This window comes from Manihot esculenta, chromosome 14, assembly GCF_001659605.2.
Source record: "Manihot esculenta cultivar AM560-2 chromosome 14, M.esculenta_v8, whole genome shotgun sequence".
NCBI classification, from domain to species: Eukaryota; Viridiplantae; Streptophyta; class Magnoliopsida; order Malpighiales; family Euphorbiaceae; genus Manihot; species Manihot esculenta.
The window spans coordinates 24,656,813-24,675,535 of record NC_035174.2 but is presented as its reverse complement, the minus strand read 5'-3'; the positions used below and the strand labels follow the sequence as shown (position 1 = coordinate 24,675,535).

The 18,723-nt window shown below is 36.1% G+C and overlaps 1 protein-coding gene across 1 annotated transcript; it reads right to left on the bottom strand.

Annotated features, from left to right (window-relative positions):
- Positions 1-8,057: 8,057 nt before the first annotated feature.
- LOC110600573 (lysosomal Pro-X carboxypeptidase) lies at positions 8,058-12,659 on the bottom strand. The gene is made up of 9 exons (XM_021737437.2): positions 12,260-12,659; positions 11,971-12,157; positions 11,686-11,819; positions 10,642-10,754; positions 10,263-10,506; positions 9,159-9,311; positions 8,959-9,038; positions 8,773-8,822; positions 8,058-8,304 (listed from the first exon to the last, which is right to left on the bottom strand). Exons 1-9 carry the CDS (start codon positions 12,638-12,640, stop codon positions 8,165-8,167), a joined length of 1,482 nt encoding a protein of 493 aa, XP_021593129.1. The 5' UTR covers positions 12,641-12,659; the 3' UTR covers positions 8,058-8,164.
- Positions 12,660-18,723: the final 6,064 nt, after the last annotated feature.

Sequence of the window (18,723 nt, the reverse complement as noted above, 5' to 3'; positions counted from 1 at the left end):
GACGCAGAACCATTTCTACCCTTCCCTATAGGATGGCGCCTGCATAGAGAGAGGTAGCAGTAGAGTAGAGGCGAGACTTGGTAGACAAGGGGTTTTGTCCGACCTAGTACCTCACTCTGGATTGCTCCAGTATGGTTGTGGGAAACGAAGGATGAATCCTTGAGACTTTGTAACGACTGTAAGCGGTTAAACAAGGTCACTACCAAGGGCATGTATTCCCATGTAGGATGGACGATCTATTGGGACAGCTAGTAGGAGCTGTTTGTTTTTCCAAGATAGATCTGAAATTCGGGTACTACCTGTGAGAGTTAGAGTTAGTTTTGGATTAGTAAAGATGAGAAGAGAAGAGTAAGAGCAGAGAAGGAGGAAGATAGAGAAGGATCAGAGTAGCGCAGCAGAAGCTTGTGGAGTTTAGGAACCTGGGAGTTCTTACTCCAGCGTTTGGTGTCTCTCTTTGGAGAGAAGCTTTAGGGTTCGCTTGCTTGCTTGCATGCTTGTGTTTGTTGTTTTAACATTCGGGGACGAATGTTTTTGTAAGGGGGGTAGAATGTAATACCCGGCTAATTCAGGCATCGGAAACTCTTACCGTCCGGTGGAGTTTCGAATGTCGGAGTGTTCTAGAAGGGTATAACATGGGTAAAACAATGTTTAACAAAGGTTTTCTAAGTGTATTTTAATGTATGTTATGGTTTTAATGCAAAAGAAACTGAGTTTTGGAAGAAAAGACCAAGGAGGCAATTGCCAGGTTCGGCCGCCGAAAGTGAAGTTCGGCCGCCGAACATGGGAAGGCTTCGGGAGCGCCTTTGGCCTCCGAAAGTCTTGTTTGAACGAGCCAAGGTTCGGCCGCCGAAAGCCAAGTTCGGCCGCCGAACATGCATGAGTTTAGGGGGCACGTTAGGCTGCCGAAGGTCTTCGACCAGGCCACCTATAAAGGGCCCTCAGATCGGAAATGGGTGAGTTTTCTCCCCATTCACGAGCTCAGGTGAGTTTATGCCTTCCTTTGGTCGTTTTCGTGTTTTCTCTACCCATCTCTCAAGTTTTTCATGATTTCTACCCTTGTGTTTGAAGATTTAAAGCTTAAAGGGAGTTTTGGGAGCTTGGAGCTTTTGGAGCTTGGATTCTCCACACCTCCGAGTTAGGGGTCACACCACCCTCGATCTCCAAGAGGTTAGTGTAGATCCTTGCTTTTCCTTATGTTTAATGAAGTTTTAAGTAAGTTTTATAGAGTTTGATGGTTAAGTTTGGGTAGAAAATGCATGTTTAAGGTTTATGTGGGTTTTATACCCAATGTATGTTATGTGATGTTTTTGTTGAGGAGTTTATGTTAGTTTATGCTCCTTTATGCTTGTGGGAGTGAGTATGCATGTTGGGAGAGAGTATGTAAGGATTTGGGTAGGTTGAGTTTGGTTTTTGGCTTGGCAGAATCGGACCTGTCGTCCAGAGGGGACCAGGTTCGGCCGCCGAAAGGAGTTTCGGCCGCCGAACCTGCATGGGAGGCAGTCTTTAGGCTGCCGAATGTGCCCCCGAAGGAGGGACTTTCGTTTCTGTCCAAGGGTTTCGGCCGCCGAACCTGCCGCCGAACCTACCCGAGTTTCGTCTCTGGAAGGGACTTTCGGCCGCCGAAGGTGCCGCCGAAAGTGCCCTGTCCAGCCGTTTCTTGGGTGTTTTCCATGCATGATTAAGTGATGTTTAGAGGGGTTTTTGGGGAGTTGCTTATGAGTTGTTAGAATGTGTTTGGCACCTCATTCGAGTCCACCTGTGTAGGATCGGACCCGAGAGACCGAGGAGGCCATTAGTGCTAGCAGGTGCAGAGTCAGTCGGCGTCTGCCAGGAGGTGAGTAGAACTAAACTTAATCTTTTATGCACAAAATCTAATGCCTAAAGCATGAGCATGCATCATGATTATGTATAGTAGGTTGATTGCACTAGTTCACGAATATGTTGCATTGCATTATTTGATGTTGATGGAGGAAGGGTGGACCGAGGCGACTTCAATAGCCCATATCTGTCACGAGTCTTGTCTTAGTCCTTTGAGAGCCGGACAAGTACATGTAGGAAAGTCCATGTGAGCTCTCTGTGGACCAGACACCATGTCATGTATGTTACAGGCCTTTGTGAGCTCCTATGGGGGAGCCGGGCACCGACAGAGGGATTTTTGATGTCATGTCCATCCTCTGAGAGGAAAGATGCATGCGAAAAGACAGACTCTCAGAAACCAGGGTCCGTGGGGAATAAATCTTGCATAAGCCCCGAGACGGACAGGATTATGTGATTTCTCTGTGTTGTGATGCATTTCATGAAAGCATGAATAAGAAAGAAAGAAGAAGTTAAATGAATAATAATATACCTAAAAATGGAGGAATTAAAGCAAATGTTTTTAGTAAAATGAAATCATAATTAATGAACTGTTTTCTCTGTTTCTACTCACTGGGCTTTTTAGCTCACCCCTTTCCCCTAACCCCAGTGTTGCAGGTTTAAGTCAGAGCTCAGAAGTCAGCAGGGTAAAGATTAAGAGACGTGTGTTTTATGTTATAGTTTATGTTTATGTATCAGTTTAGTGGTTTTAGAAGTGGACATGTAATATAAGTTGATGTAATGTAATTTGAGATAATGTATGTAACTGATAGTAGAGTTATGTTTATGGATTAAAGTGTGCTTGGCCCTATAGACTGGTTAGTCCCTGTTAATGCATGGTTATGTCTATGTTATATGTTGAGTTGAGAACCAAACTTGAGGCATGTAATGTTACCCCATTGGAGTATATGATGAGGACTCCAGTGGAGGTTTTATGATTTTATGATGTATGTTTCATGTCAGGATACATGCACAGGTCAGGTTTGGGTTCATCAGATGTACAGTTTTCATGTTTTTATGGATAAGTTTTAATCATGTATGGGATTTGACCAGGTAATAGTATGTATGTTTGGCTTGCTACGGGTCCCGGCGGCCTTAAGCCGATCTGGATCCTAGCGCCGGTGGCGGTTCGGGCCGTTACAGAGGGGTATCGGTTTCCGGGCTGTTACATAGTGTGTTTGAGATGGATTGGAACTCTTGAAATTTGAATTTTAGTGTTTCTTATCGTTCTGCACTTTTCTGTCTGCGATGATCGATTTACCCAGTGATTTGCGCAAATCGCTTGCCCTTGTTGTGAGTATGTACCGCTCTTCCCTTCTCTGTTCTGCAATAATCAATTTGCCCAGTGATTTGGGCAAATCGCTGGCCAAAGGTCTGGGCAGTTCTGCTAGTCTGTGTGATCTATCGATTTGTCTAGTGATTTGGACAAATTGATTCTAGCACATCAAAATCTTGAGTTTTAGCTTCTTGCTTCCATATACTTGTGCGGCCTCCTTGGTCATTCTTGATGGTAATTTGCCCAAATTGCTCTAGCCAAATTAACTTTTCATGTATTTTAGGCCATTTTTTACCAAATCTTCAATTTTTTTTTATTTTCTGTAAAATATTATCAAAAGCACAAAATTAGCTAGAAAATGCATAATTTAGCATCAATAATAATAGTAAAAATTTGCCTAAATTATGCTTGATCAAACACCCCTACACCTAACTTCTTGCTTATTCTCAAGCAATAAACAACTTAGTCAATCAAGCCCCCTTTTCTTCTTGATCCTAACTACTACTTAATTTACCACCTTAGACTCCTAATTTGAAGTATTGCAGTATAATGTACATGCACTAAGGTTACTCCTTTTCTTATTTTCTTTCACTCACCGTAGTTGAGAGTTGTCTTCCTTTAGAGAGAAAATTTATTTATTCATGCACAAATTTTTGTTTAGTTTGACTATGCAACCTTGGGAGTGATTTGCCCTTCTTTTAACCACTTTTGTTCAGCTTTATGCACTTTTATTTTGCTTGAAAAAGTTATCAACATTTTTACGCGAAGGTGCATATTTGTGATACCCACCCCTGGTTACTTAGTTGGTCACTTTTTCAAGTAGCTACTAGCTCTGTTCATAGTCCTTGACCATTAGAATGGGTTTTTGGATTTGTGCTTTGTGCCTTTTAACTTTGTTGATTTTTCTTTACTTTTCATAATGATTTGGGCAAATCAAAACAATAATTGCTGTATGAGTTATTTTCCATTACACACATTTTCATGTTTATTATTCTCTCTTGACCACGATGAGCTTAAAGATTCAATTTAAAAAGAAACTCCCAAAATGAACGCAATTCACCACAAGTGATTCAATTCAGGTTTAAAGAGTTGGTAAATCAATGGGATTATGAGAAAGGAGGCTCATTTAACCTACCTGTCTTGCTAAGTAAAGCAAAAATTTAACAATTTTTGTCCATATAGGAGAAAACGAGTTGGGAAAATATGTGTAAGTTCAAAAGAAAAGGAAATAGAAAATAAAAATGTGTGAAAAGAAACATGCATGTTTTAAGAACTAAAACTATATACAGTGAGTCAATCAAAAGAGTACAAAAATACCCCCACACCTAGCCTAGCCATTGTCTCAATGTGAAATATATAAAGAGAAAGGGACTTTTTGGGGTGTGTGATTTGGGAAAATCAGTGGCCAAATCAAGGGCATTGATGGTCTCTAGACAAAAGGTGAGTCACTAGTAGCTGCAGCATTTCCTCCATGTGCAAAATTCTTTCTTCAATTCAGTCCAGGCGGGTCTCTGTGGAGGGGTTTTGTGGTGCACTAGTAGGTGCTTCTTCTACTGCTTGCTGCACTACTATAGGTGGGGCTATTGCCTAGGAAGCTTATGCTTGATGTGTAGCATTTTCTTGGAAGACATGCTCGTGGCATGGTATCACTAGTCCTGCAGGTGCAAGAGAGAAAACACCCCTAACCTGATGAAGCAACCCCATGTCATCTAAGACACGTAAATCCAGTGGGGTTGGCTCGTCGGTTAGGGTGAGGTCAATATGCTCAAGATGCAGAATTTTCAAATTAACTGTAAGTAAGGTGATGACATGCCCAAGGATTAAAAGGGCGATGATAAGTTAGTATGCTAGAAATTTGTGTGGCAACCCAGAATCCAAAATTAACATTTTGCTTAGTTACCATACTCTAAAGGATGTAGAGTTCAGTTTTGGTGAGTATGTTCAGTGCATCTTTTCGTCCAGAGAAAGTATAGGCTAGAAATCTATGCAAGTATTTTAAGCAAGGATTGCATAAATACAAGTGTTTGGATCTGATGAGGGAGTAAGAATCAGGGTGGTTGTCACATAATTCAGCATACACAGTATTAGCATTGAATTCATCAGGATAATCACAGATAATATTTTGGCAATCAAAACCCAATGCAGAATTGAATTCATGCATGGACATACAAAATCATTGTCCTATCAATCTGAAACTGACTGTATCGGATGTTTGCACGGTTTCCATGGCAGTTTTATCAAAGAAGAAGATGTAGAAGAACTCTTGAATGAGTTTTGTGAATGCTAGCATGTGTAGATGAAAGAATGTGCCCCAACCGATGTTATCAACAAGAGAGTCTGTTTCTGTTCGAATTCCTAGTGCATCGAGTGTTTCAGAGTGCAAAAATTTACCTGGGTGGTAGGGAAAGGAAGAGATATGCTTAAACCTAATGTGTTCTGTTTGTTTGTTGAAGGCCAGAGCCTTCGCTGCATTATCCATAGCTATGGGTTTGGGCAAATCTCCTTTGCTGTTGTTTCCCTCAGAAGTTGTAGCTGGCCTGCTAGTTGAGGCTTCCATGCGGTGCTTAGTGCTAAGTTGCCATATTGAGACTATGGGTATTTGGCACTTATGTCTGTGACCATCTGAAGGGGGTTCTGATGGCATTGGTGTGGCTAGGGGAGTTCCCTTTTCGACTGCCTGAGTTTCGGAATGTGGTGCTATGGACGACGACGATAAGTGTTGGTCACCGGCATCGATGAATTGCGAAGAGATGCTTCAGCTGTTGACCTTCAGCGGTGATGTCCGTAATGGGTGGTGGATTGACGATTGGCTCTTCGTCGCTATCTGTTGGCATGCGTATTGGTTTGGGTAGACCTAGCTGCCGCCACTGGCCCGGACGAAGAAAGTCTGGAAGTACGCTACAGCTGAAAAATGCTTAGAAGCTCATAAAGGCATTGGATGCCAGAAAGCTTGATAAAGCCCGAAAGATAAAAATGGGTAGAAAAATGCCAGGAAGCTCATCAAGGCATTTGATGCTAGAAATCTCGAAGGCGCGTCAGGTCTAAGATCAGGACTAGAAAAATGCCAGTAAAAGCTAAAAAAGGCCAAGGAGCTTGTAAGGGTTAGAAAAATATCTAGAAGCTCGCAAAGGCATTGGATGCTAGAAAGCTCGTCATGGCTAGAGAAAGCTCGAAAGCTTGCAAGCGCTAGAAAAATGCCCAGAAGCTCGTCAAGACATTTGATGCTAGAAAGCCCGAAGGCATGTCAGGGCTAGGATCAAGGCTAGAAAAATGCCCATAAAGGCTAGAAAAGGCCAAGGAGCTTGTATGCTCGAAAGCTCAGAAAGGCATTTGATGCCCAAAGCTCGTCAGGGCTAGAGAAAGCCCGGAAGCACACTAGGGCTAGAAAATGCTTGGAAGCCAGTAAAGGCTAAAAAAGGCCACGGAGTTCGTAAGGACTAGAAAAAGGTCTGGAAGCTCGCAACGGCATTTGATGCCAGAAAGCTCGTCAGGGCTGGAGAAAACCCGGAAGCACGCCAGTGCTAGAAAATGCCTGGAAGCAGGACAACACTGCAAAAGGCCTAGGAGCGCACAAGGGATGAAAAATGTCCAAAAATTTATCAAGGCATTATTATATCACTAGGATCATTTTTTGCTAAGACAAGATCTCAAACCTAACTGTTCGGCAAAGCAAGCAAGAAGAAAGCAAGGACATCATGCACTCAGTCCAGACAAATAAGCCACATGATCTAGATTATGAAGACAACTGTCACATTTGAATCGAAAGAATCAAAAACCAGCGGAGGGACCTCTGCTATATGAGACTCGCTCAAAATAGACAGTGAGTTGTCACCATAAGACTGGTCTACGTGGCAAGGACCTGATAAATCAATATGAGATCCCATCCATAGAAAGGAAGGTCCGGACAACCATGATGCTCAGATCTAAAGAGAAAAAGAGACCCAGGCGCTTAAGCATAGGTTGGCCTAAGGTCGGATAAGACTCATCCTCATAACTTCAAGATGAGACTCCATAAGAAAGTTACCGTTAACAGCTACAATTTACCATATCTCCTTCATGCCTTTGATTGCGGAATTCCCAACCAATTAGCCAATGAAGATCTTTTACCAATGAACTGGCCACATCATCGCTAGATTATCAGGAAATACTATATTTATTCTTATTTTCTTACAGTATAAAAGGAGAATGAACAAAGAGATAAAGGTACGCTACTCTCCAACATAAATACTTTAATGTTCTTCATTCATTATTTTCTCTAATTTACTGATTTGAGCATTGGAGTGGCTGCCGTGGGTATCCACCACCTCACTTTCTCTGTCCTGCAAGATTAGCCAATTACAGCACAGTTCCATTCCAACAACGTCATCAGTTTATTTTCAGCAATATCATAAATGAAGTTCATTTGTAATGTAAACAATTACAAACTGGAAAATCTATTTGTAATATAAACACATTACAAATATTATATAAAAGGAAAACCATTTACAATATAAAAAGATTACAAACTTTTTACAAACAGACAAATTACAATAGACTGCAAATAAATTATAACTAGATATATTTATAATACAAAATCCGTTTGTAAATTATTAGTTGCAACTATTGAAAAATTACAAATGAATTTATATATTTATTTGTGAAATAAACGGACAATTTATTTTACGGTATGTTTGTAACACAAATGGATGCTAAAATTTATTTGTAATAGAATTATAAACAAAATTTACAGGAAGGTATTCCATTCGTTTTGATTATAAAAATAATTACAAACGAATTTTCATTCATTATAGACAGATATTTTTCGTTCGTAATTTTTTTTTTTGCAGTGAATGTAGACAAATTTTCTTTTAGTTTACAATTTAAATAAATTGTAAATTATTTACTCCCCATCGGCATTGTAAAAGGAGTTGTGCAATTTATTCCTCATTAGCATGTATTATTATTAATATAATATTTTCCCATACATGGGAAACTTTTCTTTCTGCAGTTTTGATTATTATATTTATTTTGATAAGTTTACATGAGATATGCTGACTAATAACGTTTGTAGGCAAGAAGATCAGCGTAGTACTTAGCAATCCATCCCTTAATTATCTCAACTTCTGTCTTTCGTTGCATGATTAACCACTGTGGATCACTTGCTTCTACTCGAAGCACATCCAATGCATGAGAACCTGCCATATTAACTCCATTAACTGATTGTATAGCAAATAATCCTGCCCATTTTTAATATATATAAAAAAAGGAATGGTAGCTTTAAAAGCAAATAATTAATTAATAAATTTACCTGAGTTGATCATTTGATATGAATTTAGGATATATATATATATGTAAAATTTTATTTATTTTACCTATAAAATTTATTAAATTAATTTATATTATACCTAACTCATCTCAAAAGTTACCATAAGAGATTCAACACATTTTCTTCGTGTCCAAAACTACACCGAGAGGTTCAATATTAGGGAAGAGACTTTCATACCGTATTAAATTTAGGCTAAATTTTATTCACTCAAAAGTTAGTTTTAGGAGAAGAGTCTAAAACTTTTATAAGAATATATTATTTCTATTCCAAATCAATGTAAATTCATAACGAATTTACGTTATCTGATGTGATTGTGCAATAAATATATTAAACATACCGTTGATTGTGTAGACAGCAAGAAGTGTATCAGATATGTTCTCTAGTACCCTGTTCCATTTACACGTAGAAATTAAATTAAATCAAGCAATCCATTAACACAATTAATCAGACATAGTTAGATATTAAATTAAATCAAGCAATCAATTAACACAATTAATCAGACATAGTTAGCGTTGGTATATACCCGCCACTACTTAAAGGGTCTCTGAGTCCATTGGAGAAGATAATGTTGCTGCCAAACCTTTGAAGAATTAATTTTATATCCTGAAATTAAATATTTGATATGAAGAAAGCTTAAAAACCATAAAAGCTTGACATTTTCTATATGAAAGAGTTTGATTTTTTTTTTTTAAATAATCAATTACTTTTAATTAACAATCTTACCTGGCCTCCGTAGTATGTGGTGATCCAATGAGGCCTAGGCACAACACCAAATTCGGTTTTGCATTGCTTGATACGACTGCTTAGTATAAAAGGATCAAGAGGGAACATGGAATTATTGAGTATGCCTTCTGGGTGCACTATCTCACTACATGTCTATAATTTTGCGCAATAACTACATGTCAGGTATATATATCATCATAAAAAAAAAAAGAAAAAACAGTAAATATATACCTTTTAATTTTATTTAGATTTTCGTGTGTTTCATAATTAAAATTTGAATTTAATGAGTATATATATATTTATGTATATGGAGCTTATATAGATAAATAGGGGTGTAAATGAACCAAATCATTCATGAGCTACTTGATATTCGGTTCGATAAAAACTCGACTGAATTCGACTCGATTTCTAAACAAGTCAAACTCGAACTTAATTTTTAGACTCGTTTGGTAAACGAACCAAATTTGAGCTCCATAATATTCGGTTCGTTAAGACTCGTGAGCTCGACTCGTTTCTGAGTTCATGAGCAATCTGCGAATAGGCTCATAAACAGTGTTATTAAGTAAGTTGAGATTATTATTATAAAAGAAATAAATTAAAACCCTACATATACTTTCATGAGTCAAATCTAAATTTTCTAAAATTCAACTTTACATAGTTTAGTTATACCTTAAATTTGCATATATTTGAATCATTAATATTTAAAAACTCATTCTTATAAGTTTACGGGCTAATTTGAAAATATATTTATTTAACTAAAATTATTTTAGTTTTAAACCTATTAATTAGTTTTAAACTAAAACTCGTTATACATGTAAATAAATTGAACTACTCGTGAACTATTCGATACTAAACTCGATAAAAACTTGACTCGTCTAAACTCGAGTCATGCTTGAACTTCTTAATACTCGGCTCGAGTTCGAAATGAATAAAACTCAAATTCAGTTCAAGCTCGAAGAAATTTTAACGAATCAAACTTGAACTTTTTAAAACTTTGTTCGTTTATACCCCTATAGATAAACTCAAAATACAAGTATTTAAAATTGGTGTATTTAGTCCATGGTGGATTGCATTTAGACTACAAAATATTATGAATATTTATACCTGCCACTCCCATCCCAAGTCTGTTTCAGTTAGGGTAACGTGCGGATTTACATAGCAAGGACTGGTACCAGAAGAGGCAACAACACCCGCATATATTTTGCTGAGAATATCTTCCCCAAGAGGACCTTCATCAATGGCATCACATATCATATTAACTGGATATTCTGGTGGTGCATCATATTGGGCTGCATTAGCATACATGGAGATTAAGAATTCTCTAAGATCTGAAGGATCTTTGAGAGGACTGCCATGGGGAAAAAGATACAAAAGTACTTGTGAGATAAAAAAAAGCATTTTTAATCCTTAAGCAACAAATTAATCCAAACTATGAAATTTAATTAATTATGACGTATTAATTGAGACGAAGTTGTGTATTTACTAGCAAGTGTTGAATCTTTTGCTAAGAATTGAAAGACCATTTGTCTGTGAAGCCACGTTATCGATTTCGCTCCATGATTTCCGTATAGTTTGGTAGCAACTCTCGCTAGCTTCCTGCAAAGCATAGAATTTGAGTCATATGTTGGACATTTGATTATTAATTGGGCTATTGATATGATGACTGGAAAATTTTTCTCCAATTCTATTCCATTGTACATCTATGACACGATATTTTATGGTACTCACGTTGATATAATACAACAATCAATTAAAATAAATTATAAGTTATTATTATAGTATAGAACCACATAACAAAAATACTGATAAATTAATGCACAGTTTCGACTGTGAAAAAAAAATTCGGACACATTAGCATTCGGATCTTCACTAAAACTTGTTATCTTCTAATAGGTCAAATTTTTATATAAAGTTAGTGGACTGCTAACAATCCAGCAGATTCCTGTTATCCCTTGTAACATAATCTCTTATCAATTAGTCGATACTAACTAAATTTTTAAAAAATAAAATAATTGATTTAGTTTTCTTGCGGTATAAAAATTAAGGATGATAGAAATAAAGATACCATTTATCTTTTACAATTACTCTTAAATTTTAAATAATTCTATATACTTGTCATATTCTTAATATACTGACTCTAGTATTGGAGTGGTTGCCGTTAACATATTCTTCCGTTTACTGATTTGAACATTATAGTAGTTACCATAGATTATAATCACCTCACATTTTTTTTTTTTACATAATTGATCAACCACGGAACAACTCTATTTCAGCCACATCAATACTTAATATACTCATTAATAAAAATCAATTATTTTAATTATTTCAATTATCAAATCAAAACTAACTTAATTGATAATTGAAAAAATAATTATTTTATCAATTCAAATTAATTATTTAATTATAACTGAACAATGGTGCCCTATAGTAACTTTCTTGTATGTTTTTTTTTTTTTTTTTTTTGATGATAGATCTGAATTAAGAGAGATGAAAATGAGGAAACAATGTTTAAGTTGCTTGATATTACCCTAAAATCCTTGGTGACAACCCAAAAGTAAGCATCTTGTGGTGTTATGTTATCAAAGTAAAGGAGTGGAGCTGATGATGCCAGAGCTCCTAAGGCTACATGGGGATACTTCAGCCGGAACCATGAAGCCAGCACTAAGCCACAAAAAAATAATAATAATAATAATAAAATAAATAAACAAATAAAAAATAATAATAACAATAATAATATAAGTAATTAAGAAATTGATAGCTATAATTAAGTTGTTTTATTAGTTTCAAAAGAAAAGGAAAAGCAGTCACTCACTTCCCCCATATGATGCTCCAATGACTATTACAGGAGAATATGGGGCAGATAATTTCTTTTTTAAATAAATGAGAATCTCAGCATAATCTGCCAAAGCTTGAGCAGAGTTGAAATAGCCACGAAGGTTTGCATTTCCTAGAGCTTTTATAAATGATCTGGATGGTACAGATTTCCCGTAAAATCGGTGCTACACATACCATAAGAAAGACGGCAAATTCATTACATCACCACGTTATAAGTTAAAGACAATATATACTCATAATTAAAGTATCGTTTGGGCATTGTATACCTCTATAAATACCACTAGAGCACCGAACTGGGCAGCATTCTCAGTGAGAAATCCAATAATAGACAGATCAACATCAATCGGCTCTTCTGCTCCAAGGTAAGCAAAGATTGGTGCACTAACATTGGCACCACCCCAGTACTTGAAATTGATCAAATATCTTTGCTTGAAGGTGGTGTAACTTTCAGGCCTGTAGTTGAAATGATCCAGAGTTTGAGTATAATAAAACGTCTGAAAGTCCTCTGACGTTGATGTTCCGGATGTCTCGGGCAGTCGCCGGATTCTGCCACGCAGAGGATGTATGAGTGCTGTAGTAAATGAGAGGAAAAACAACAAGGCAAAGGACGTAAATGGAAGCCCTGGGAATGGCAATGTTAACCTCATTTTAAGTAATATGTGAAAATTTGATTAGTTTTACTTTTTTAAAGCTTGTACGAATAGGCACATCCTTATATAATGTGAGATATTTCTGGTGTTTACTAAGGAAGGCATTGCATTATGTATTTTGAATTATTCTTTACACGACACAATTAGTTTATGGTAGAACTTCGCTATCTTTGCATGGCATTAATTGAAATATTTGGGGTGGATATAAATTTAATACTCCTTCCTATAATTTTTATTTATTTTATTTTTTTATACATATTAAAAAAAATATTAACTTTTCAATTATTTCCATATTAAATACCTTAAATTTTATTAAATAATTTTTAAAAAATTTATTAAAAATAAAACAAAATTTAATAGAATTATAATAGTCAATTTTTATATCATTATAATTTAATATATGAAAACGGATAAAAATTTTAAAATAATTTTAATAAAATAAATAAAAATTATGAGAGAATGGATATATATTTAAAGAAATATTATATATATATAAGCTAAAATTATAACTTATTAAATATTTAAATTTATAAAACAACAATAAAAAAATTACTATTTAATTTGTATAATATAAAAAATTCATTAATTAATTTTTTTAATTTAAAAAAAATATATTAAAATGTAATTAGAATTTTAAAAAATCTATTAATAAATACCTTCATTAATTTTAATTATAGAGTATTTTAAAAAATTTAAAATGATTTTGATATGAAAAAATTAATTAGTAGATAATATTTTTATAAAATTAAATAATTAATTAATAAATTTATTTCATATTTTAGAGATTAAACAATAAAATATTTAATGAAATTATTAATTAATAGATTTTATAAAATTTTAAATATATTTTTATATATTTTTCAAAATTGAAACATTAATTCATAAGTTTTTTTTTATTTAACGATTAACTAGTAAATCTTATTAATAATTAAAAACAAACTAGTCATATTATTAATGACCTATTAATTAAAAAAACATCTTTTTATTATATTCTAATTTTTATTTATTATGCTATAAATTATTTATAAAATAATAAAAATTACATTCAATAATTTGAGAGTTACTTTATTGTTTTATATAAGTTTAGAACACCTAATAAAATTTAAATTAATGTGCAGTTGATTATGCATTTTGAATAGTCTCTACACGATACAATTTGTTTATGGAACTTCGCTGTCTTCGCATGGCACTAATTGGATACAAATTTATTATATATTTAAATAAATCTCTGTAATGTATTTGTTAAATATGTATTTAATGAACTCCGTAATCTACACAGAAAAGTTACTTCTTTTTACAATATATTTCTCGAAAAATATTTTTTTAAAAATATCTGCTTTATTTTTATATTTAAAAATTGAAAATATTACTTAATGGAAATATTTTATTAATTTAAGAAAAATTAACCCACTTTCAAATAAAATGACTTTCTCCTTAAAAATTATTTTTTAATTTTAAAAATTTTATTAATATTAATATACATAAATTTATTAATGATGTTATATAATATTCGTTCAAAATAAGTCGTAAGCTGTCTTTACTAAATAAAGACATGTGGTAAAGATTAAAAACGTAGAAAACGTAGATCAGCACGAAAAAAAGAAAATCCAAACACTTTAATACATGAGCTATCACTAGAAAACTCATCCTTCCTTCAACAAGACGAGTCTTGATATAAATTTACTGTTATCATGTACAGTTTAGCATATTTTCATTGCGTCTATGATTACAGAATTATCATCTCTTGACTGATGATGTCGCATATCAAGTAGACGACTACATTACCGCCGGATTATCAAAAAAATAATATATTCATCTCTACCTTTTACAGTATAAAAGGATAAGAATCACAGAAATAAAGTTACGCTATTCGAACACACTAAACCTCTCAGTAGTTCATTATATTTTCTCTACTTATTGAGACACTGACTTAAGCGTCAAAGTGGTTGTCGTGGACACCCACCACCACCACCTCACGCTTTCTCCTATGCAAGTTTTAACTAATCACAATACAGTCCCATTTCGACCATGTCATCAATCTAATCTCAACAACATCATTTGGTTGCGTTGCCAGAAAGTCCATTGTATCCTCTTTATTCATTTGGATTATGACTGGTTTCGTATTCACTCTCAAAATGGTCGGTAGTCCTAGAGTTGCTATTAATATTGCTATCAATGCGGGAGTCATCATTTCCTCTACCCTAAACAACAGAGAAAATATGCCCCCAGTGGTCAATGAAGCAGACCTTAATAATTTTAACAATGAATATATACTCCAGTATATCCAAAGGCTGTAGGCTACTCTCGGTCAGTATAAGGCTCGGGAAGAAGCATAAAAGATGGATCCTGGAAGAAGGGAGGAAGCCTCTGTAGACACCTCAAGGGGCCAAACAAAAGCGACCAAATTGCGGCTCAAAGGAAGGGTTGAATCTGAAGATGAATTGGACAAGACTCCAAAAGGAGTGGATTTGAGACTAGTATGGGCCGTACAAAGATACCAAAAGGAACAAAATGAGTATTTCAGTTTAGATGGTGTTTTGCCTCTTTTAGAATAAATATTAGTAGCAACCTTTCCCACCAAGTTCAAGCTGCCTAGTTTAAACAAGTATGACGGAATGACAAACCCCAGAAGCCATCTGGCCATTTTCAGGACGACCATGCAGCTTCAAGACGTCCATGCAGCTTCAGGACGTCAATGATTTTATGTTATGCGGAGTATTTTCGTCAACACTCACATGTTTGGCTCATAAATGGTATCAACACCTAAGCTCAAGTTTAATTCAAAACTTTACACAATTTGTTACGTTATTCAAATCCAAATTTATTACTTGCATACCTCCCAAAAACTTTCTTCTGACCTGCAGAAGATCTGCCAAGGAGAGGGCGAGCCTTTAAGAATTTTTATTTCCCCTTTCAATGCTAAAGCCATACAGGTGGAAGAGTTAAATCGTTAGATAGTGTGTGAGACATTAAAGAAAGGAACCCGCAATGTAAAATTTATGGATTTCTTAATTAAAAATCTAGTCGCAACTTACCAACAGGTGATAGACAAAGTCTAGAAGTATATCAGGTTGGATGATGAAGTCTAGGCGCTGAAAGAAGATAAGAGGGCGAATCAAAAGCAAAGTCAAAAGCCCAAGAGATAAGGACATGAAGGAGATCACAGGAGTTGCTCCATCTTGTAAAACAGGGACAAACATATAATAATTACACTCTGCTAAGCGACTCACGAACTCGTACCTTGATGTGGATTAGAAAAAATGACAAAGAAATCAGGTGGTTGCCCAAGCTCAACCCCGAGAAAGCGGAGAAATGAGACAGGACAAAGTATTGTAGCTTCCATGAAGATCATAGCCATACAACAGAAGAATATCGACAACTAAAGGATGAGATTGAAAGGCTAATAAGGGATGGCACCCTTCAAAAATTCACAAGGAAGAGAAAAGAAGAAAAGATATTTGAGCTCAAGGAAACAACCTCTAAGACAACCCTTGATAGAGAATCATATGAGTCATACATATGATAACAAAAGGACCCGGCAAGGGATAAGGGAAGTAAGCAGATTGCTGGGTAGGTAGAAAACTTTTGGAAATCTTAGCAGTCATTCGCCCTTAGGAGGCATCCGCCCAAAAATCTCATAAGTCAGCCATTTGAGGGAATTGAGTGCTTCCAAACTCATCTATAAAAGGAGGATATTATTTTAATAACAAAGCTAACGAGATATTTTCATATATTATGTTCTTCGGTGATAAAGAACAATAGATTGCCTTCCCAAATAGGAAGAAAGACTAAAGAAACAAAACAATTCAAAGTTTTCATAGATCAATTCAAAAGCAGTCTCCACCAGACCACTCGGGCGTTGGTCCCGCTAATCAAGGACATAAGGTAGTTTTTGCCAAGCCAGGTCATAAGGTAATTTCCGCTAGACCACTCGAGTGTTGGTCCTACTAATCAAGGCCATAAGGCAGTCTTTTCCAGGCCAGGTCACAAGATATTTTCGGCCAGACCATCCTGGCGTTGGTCCCACTAATTAAGGCCATAAGGCAATTTTCGCTAGGCAAGGTCACAATGCGGTTGATGCCAAACCACTCGGGCATTGTTCCCACTAATCAAGGCCACAAGGCACTCTTCGCCAAGCCAGGTCACAAGGCGGTCTCCGCCAGACCATCGGGGCATTGGTCTCGCTAATCATTGCCACAAGGCAGTTTTTGTCAGCCAAGTCACAAGGCGGTCTCTGCCAGACCACTCGGGCGTTTGTCCCACTAATTAAGGCCACAATGTAGTTTTCGCTAGGCCTGGTCACAAGGCAGTTTCTGTCAAACCACTCGAGTGTTGGCTCGCTAATCAAGGTCACAAGGCAGTTTTCACTAGGTTAGGTCACAAGGCAGTTTCTGCTAGACCACTCAGACGTTGGTCCCATTAATCAAGGCATAAGTAGTCTTCACTAAGCCAGGTCACAAGACGGTCTTTGCCAGACCTTCTAGGCATTGGTCCCGCTAATTAAGGCCATAAGGAAATTTTCACCAGGCTAGGTCACAAGGCAGTCTCTGCCAGACTACTCAGGCATTGGTCCCGCTAATCAAGGCCACAAGGTAGTTTTCGCCAGGCTAGGTCATAAGGTGATTTTTGCTAGACCACTTGGGCGTTGGATCCACTAATCAAAGCCACAAGGTAGCTTTCGCCAGGCCAAGTCATAAGGCAATTTCTGCTAGACCATCTGGTCATTGGTCCCACCAAATAAGGCCACGAGGTAGGAAACCGATATTATCATGGCCAGGGGACGATCTTATACGGCAAAGAAATATCCTAAGGTAGTTCATGCCCAGGCCACAAGGTAGGCATCTGATGTACCACATGTTCGGGTATCAGTCCCACTCTAAAAATTTACTAAGTCCTTTATTTCATGGTCACGAGTCAGGTCAGTAACTAGGAGTCATGGATGGGTGATAGCCCCTTGAGCAAATTTTTAAAAGAGATTATTTGCAGAACATATAAACACTTAATGAAAATAAGGGCAAAACATTTTCATTAAAATCTTGGAAAGTTAAAAGGGGTAGGGTCTTGAGGTTCATCCGCAGAGTCTCCATTTCATTGATATTCTTTACATCTATTACATTAATGAGAGAGACCTGGTTGGAGGGAGTATCTTCAGCACGACCCTTGACAGGAGCGGTTGTCGAAACCGGTCAAAAATAACCTTCTTGGTTACCTACAAATACAACTGTAGACAGTGGTGAAGGATCGTATCCACAGAGAATTGATTACCTATTTATTTATCTTAATCAAGACCAATCAAACCAATTGAAAGCACAAGTGAAAGCAAGTGATTGCAAATAGAACAAAAGTAAAGTGCAAGGAAAGTAAAAAGGGGGGTTTTGAGGAGATTTGATTAACAACTACTAAAAGACAATTAAAACAGTAAGTAATCTAAAATAAGAGAGAAATCAATATGAAAAAGGTCTAGTTGAAGATATGGATCCACTTTGGTTGTTTGGGTTGATCATTGAAACATGGTAATCTTGATTAACTCAATAGATTGGTTATGGGGGTGGAAGACGCTTCTCACCACCATGTCTTTCCTTATGAACAAATTGATTAGGGAACGTCCTCTAACCAATTACTAATCAACAAATTGCCAAGGAACGTCCTTGGGCCATAGGCATCAAAAAAATTGCCAATTGCATGAAGAACAAGAAAGATCCAAACCCTAACTACTCAAACGCATGAGATGTTGCTAGATCATGCAATTTCTTGGGTTTTTACACCAAGTGTTCTTATATCAGAATATTTTCAGCAATTACGGACTAACAAATATCCTAATCAACAATCAATTAACTTTGCAATCAAGAATCAAGTGGCCAATTTGATCAAAACAACAAAGCAATCTTTAGAATTAAGCACAATTGCATGAATATTGAATAAAATCAAAGACAAAAGTTTCTGTTCAGATCTCACAACCCTTTAAACAACCTTAGTTTCAACCAAACTTCAACTAGAATAAAGGTTTCAGCCACTCATGGCTGAACCAAACAGAAAATAAAAGAAAAGAAAGCAAAAGATGAAGAACTAAAGTGGGAGAG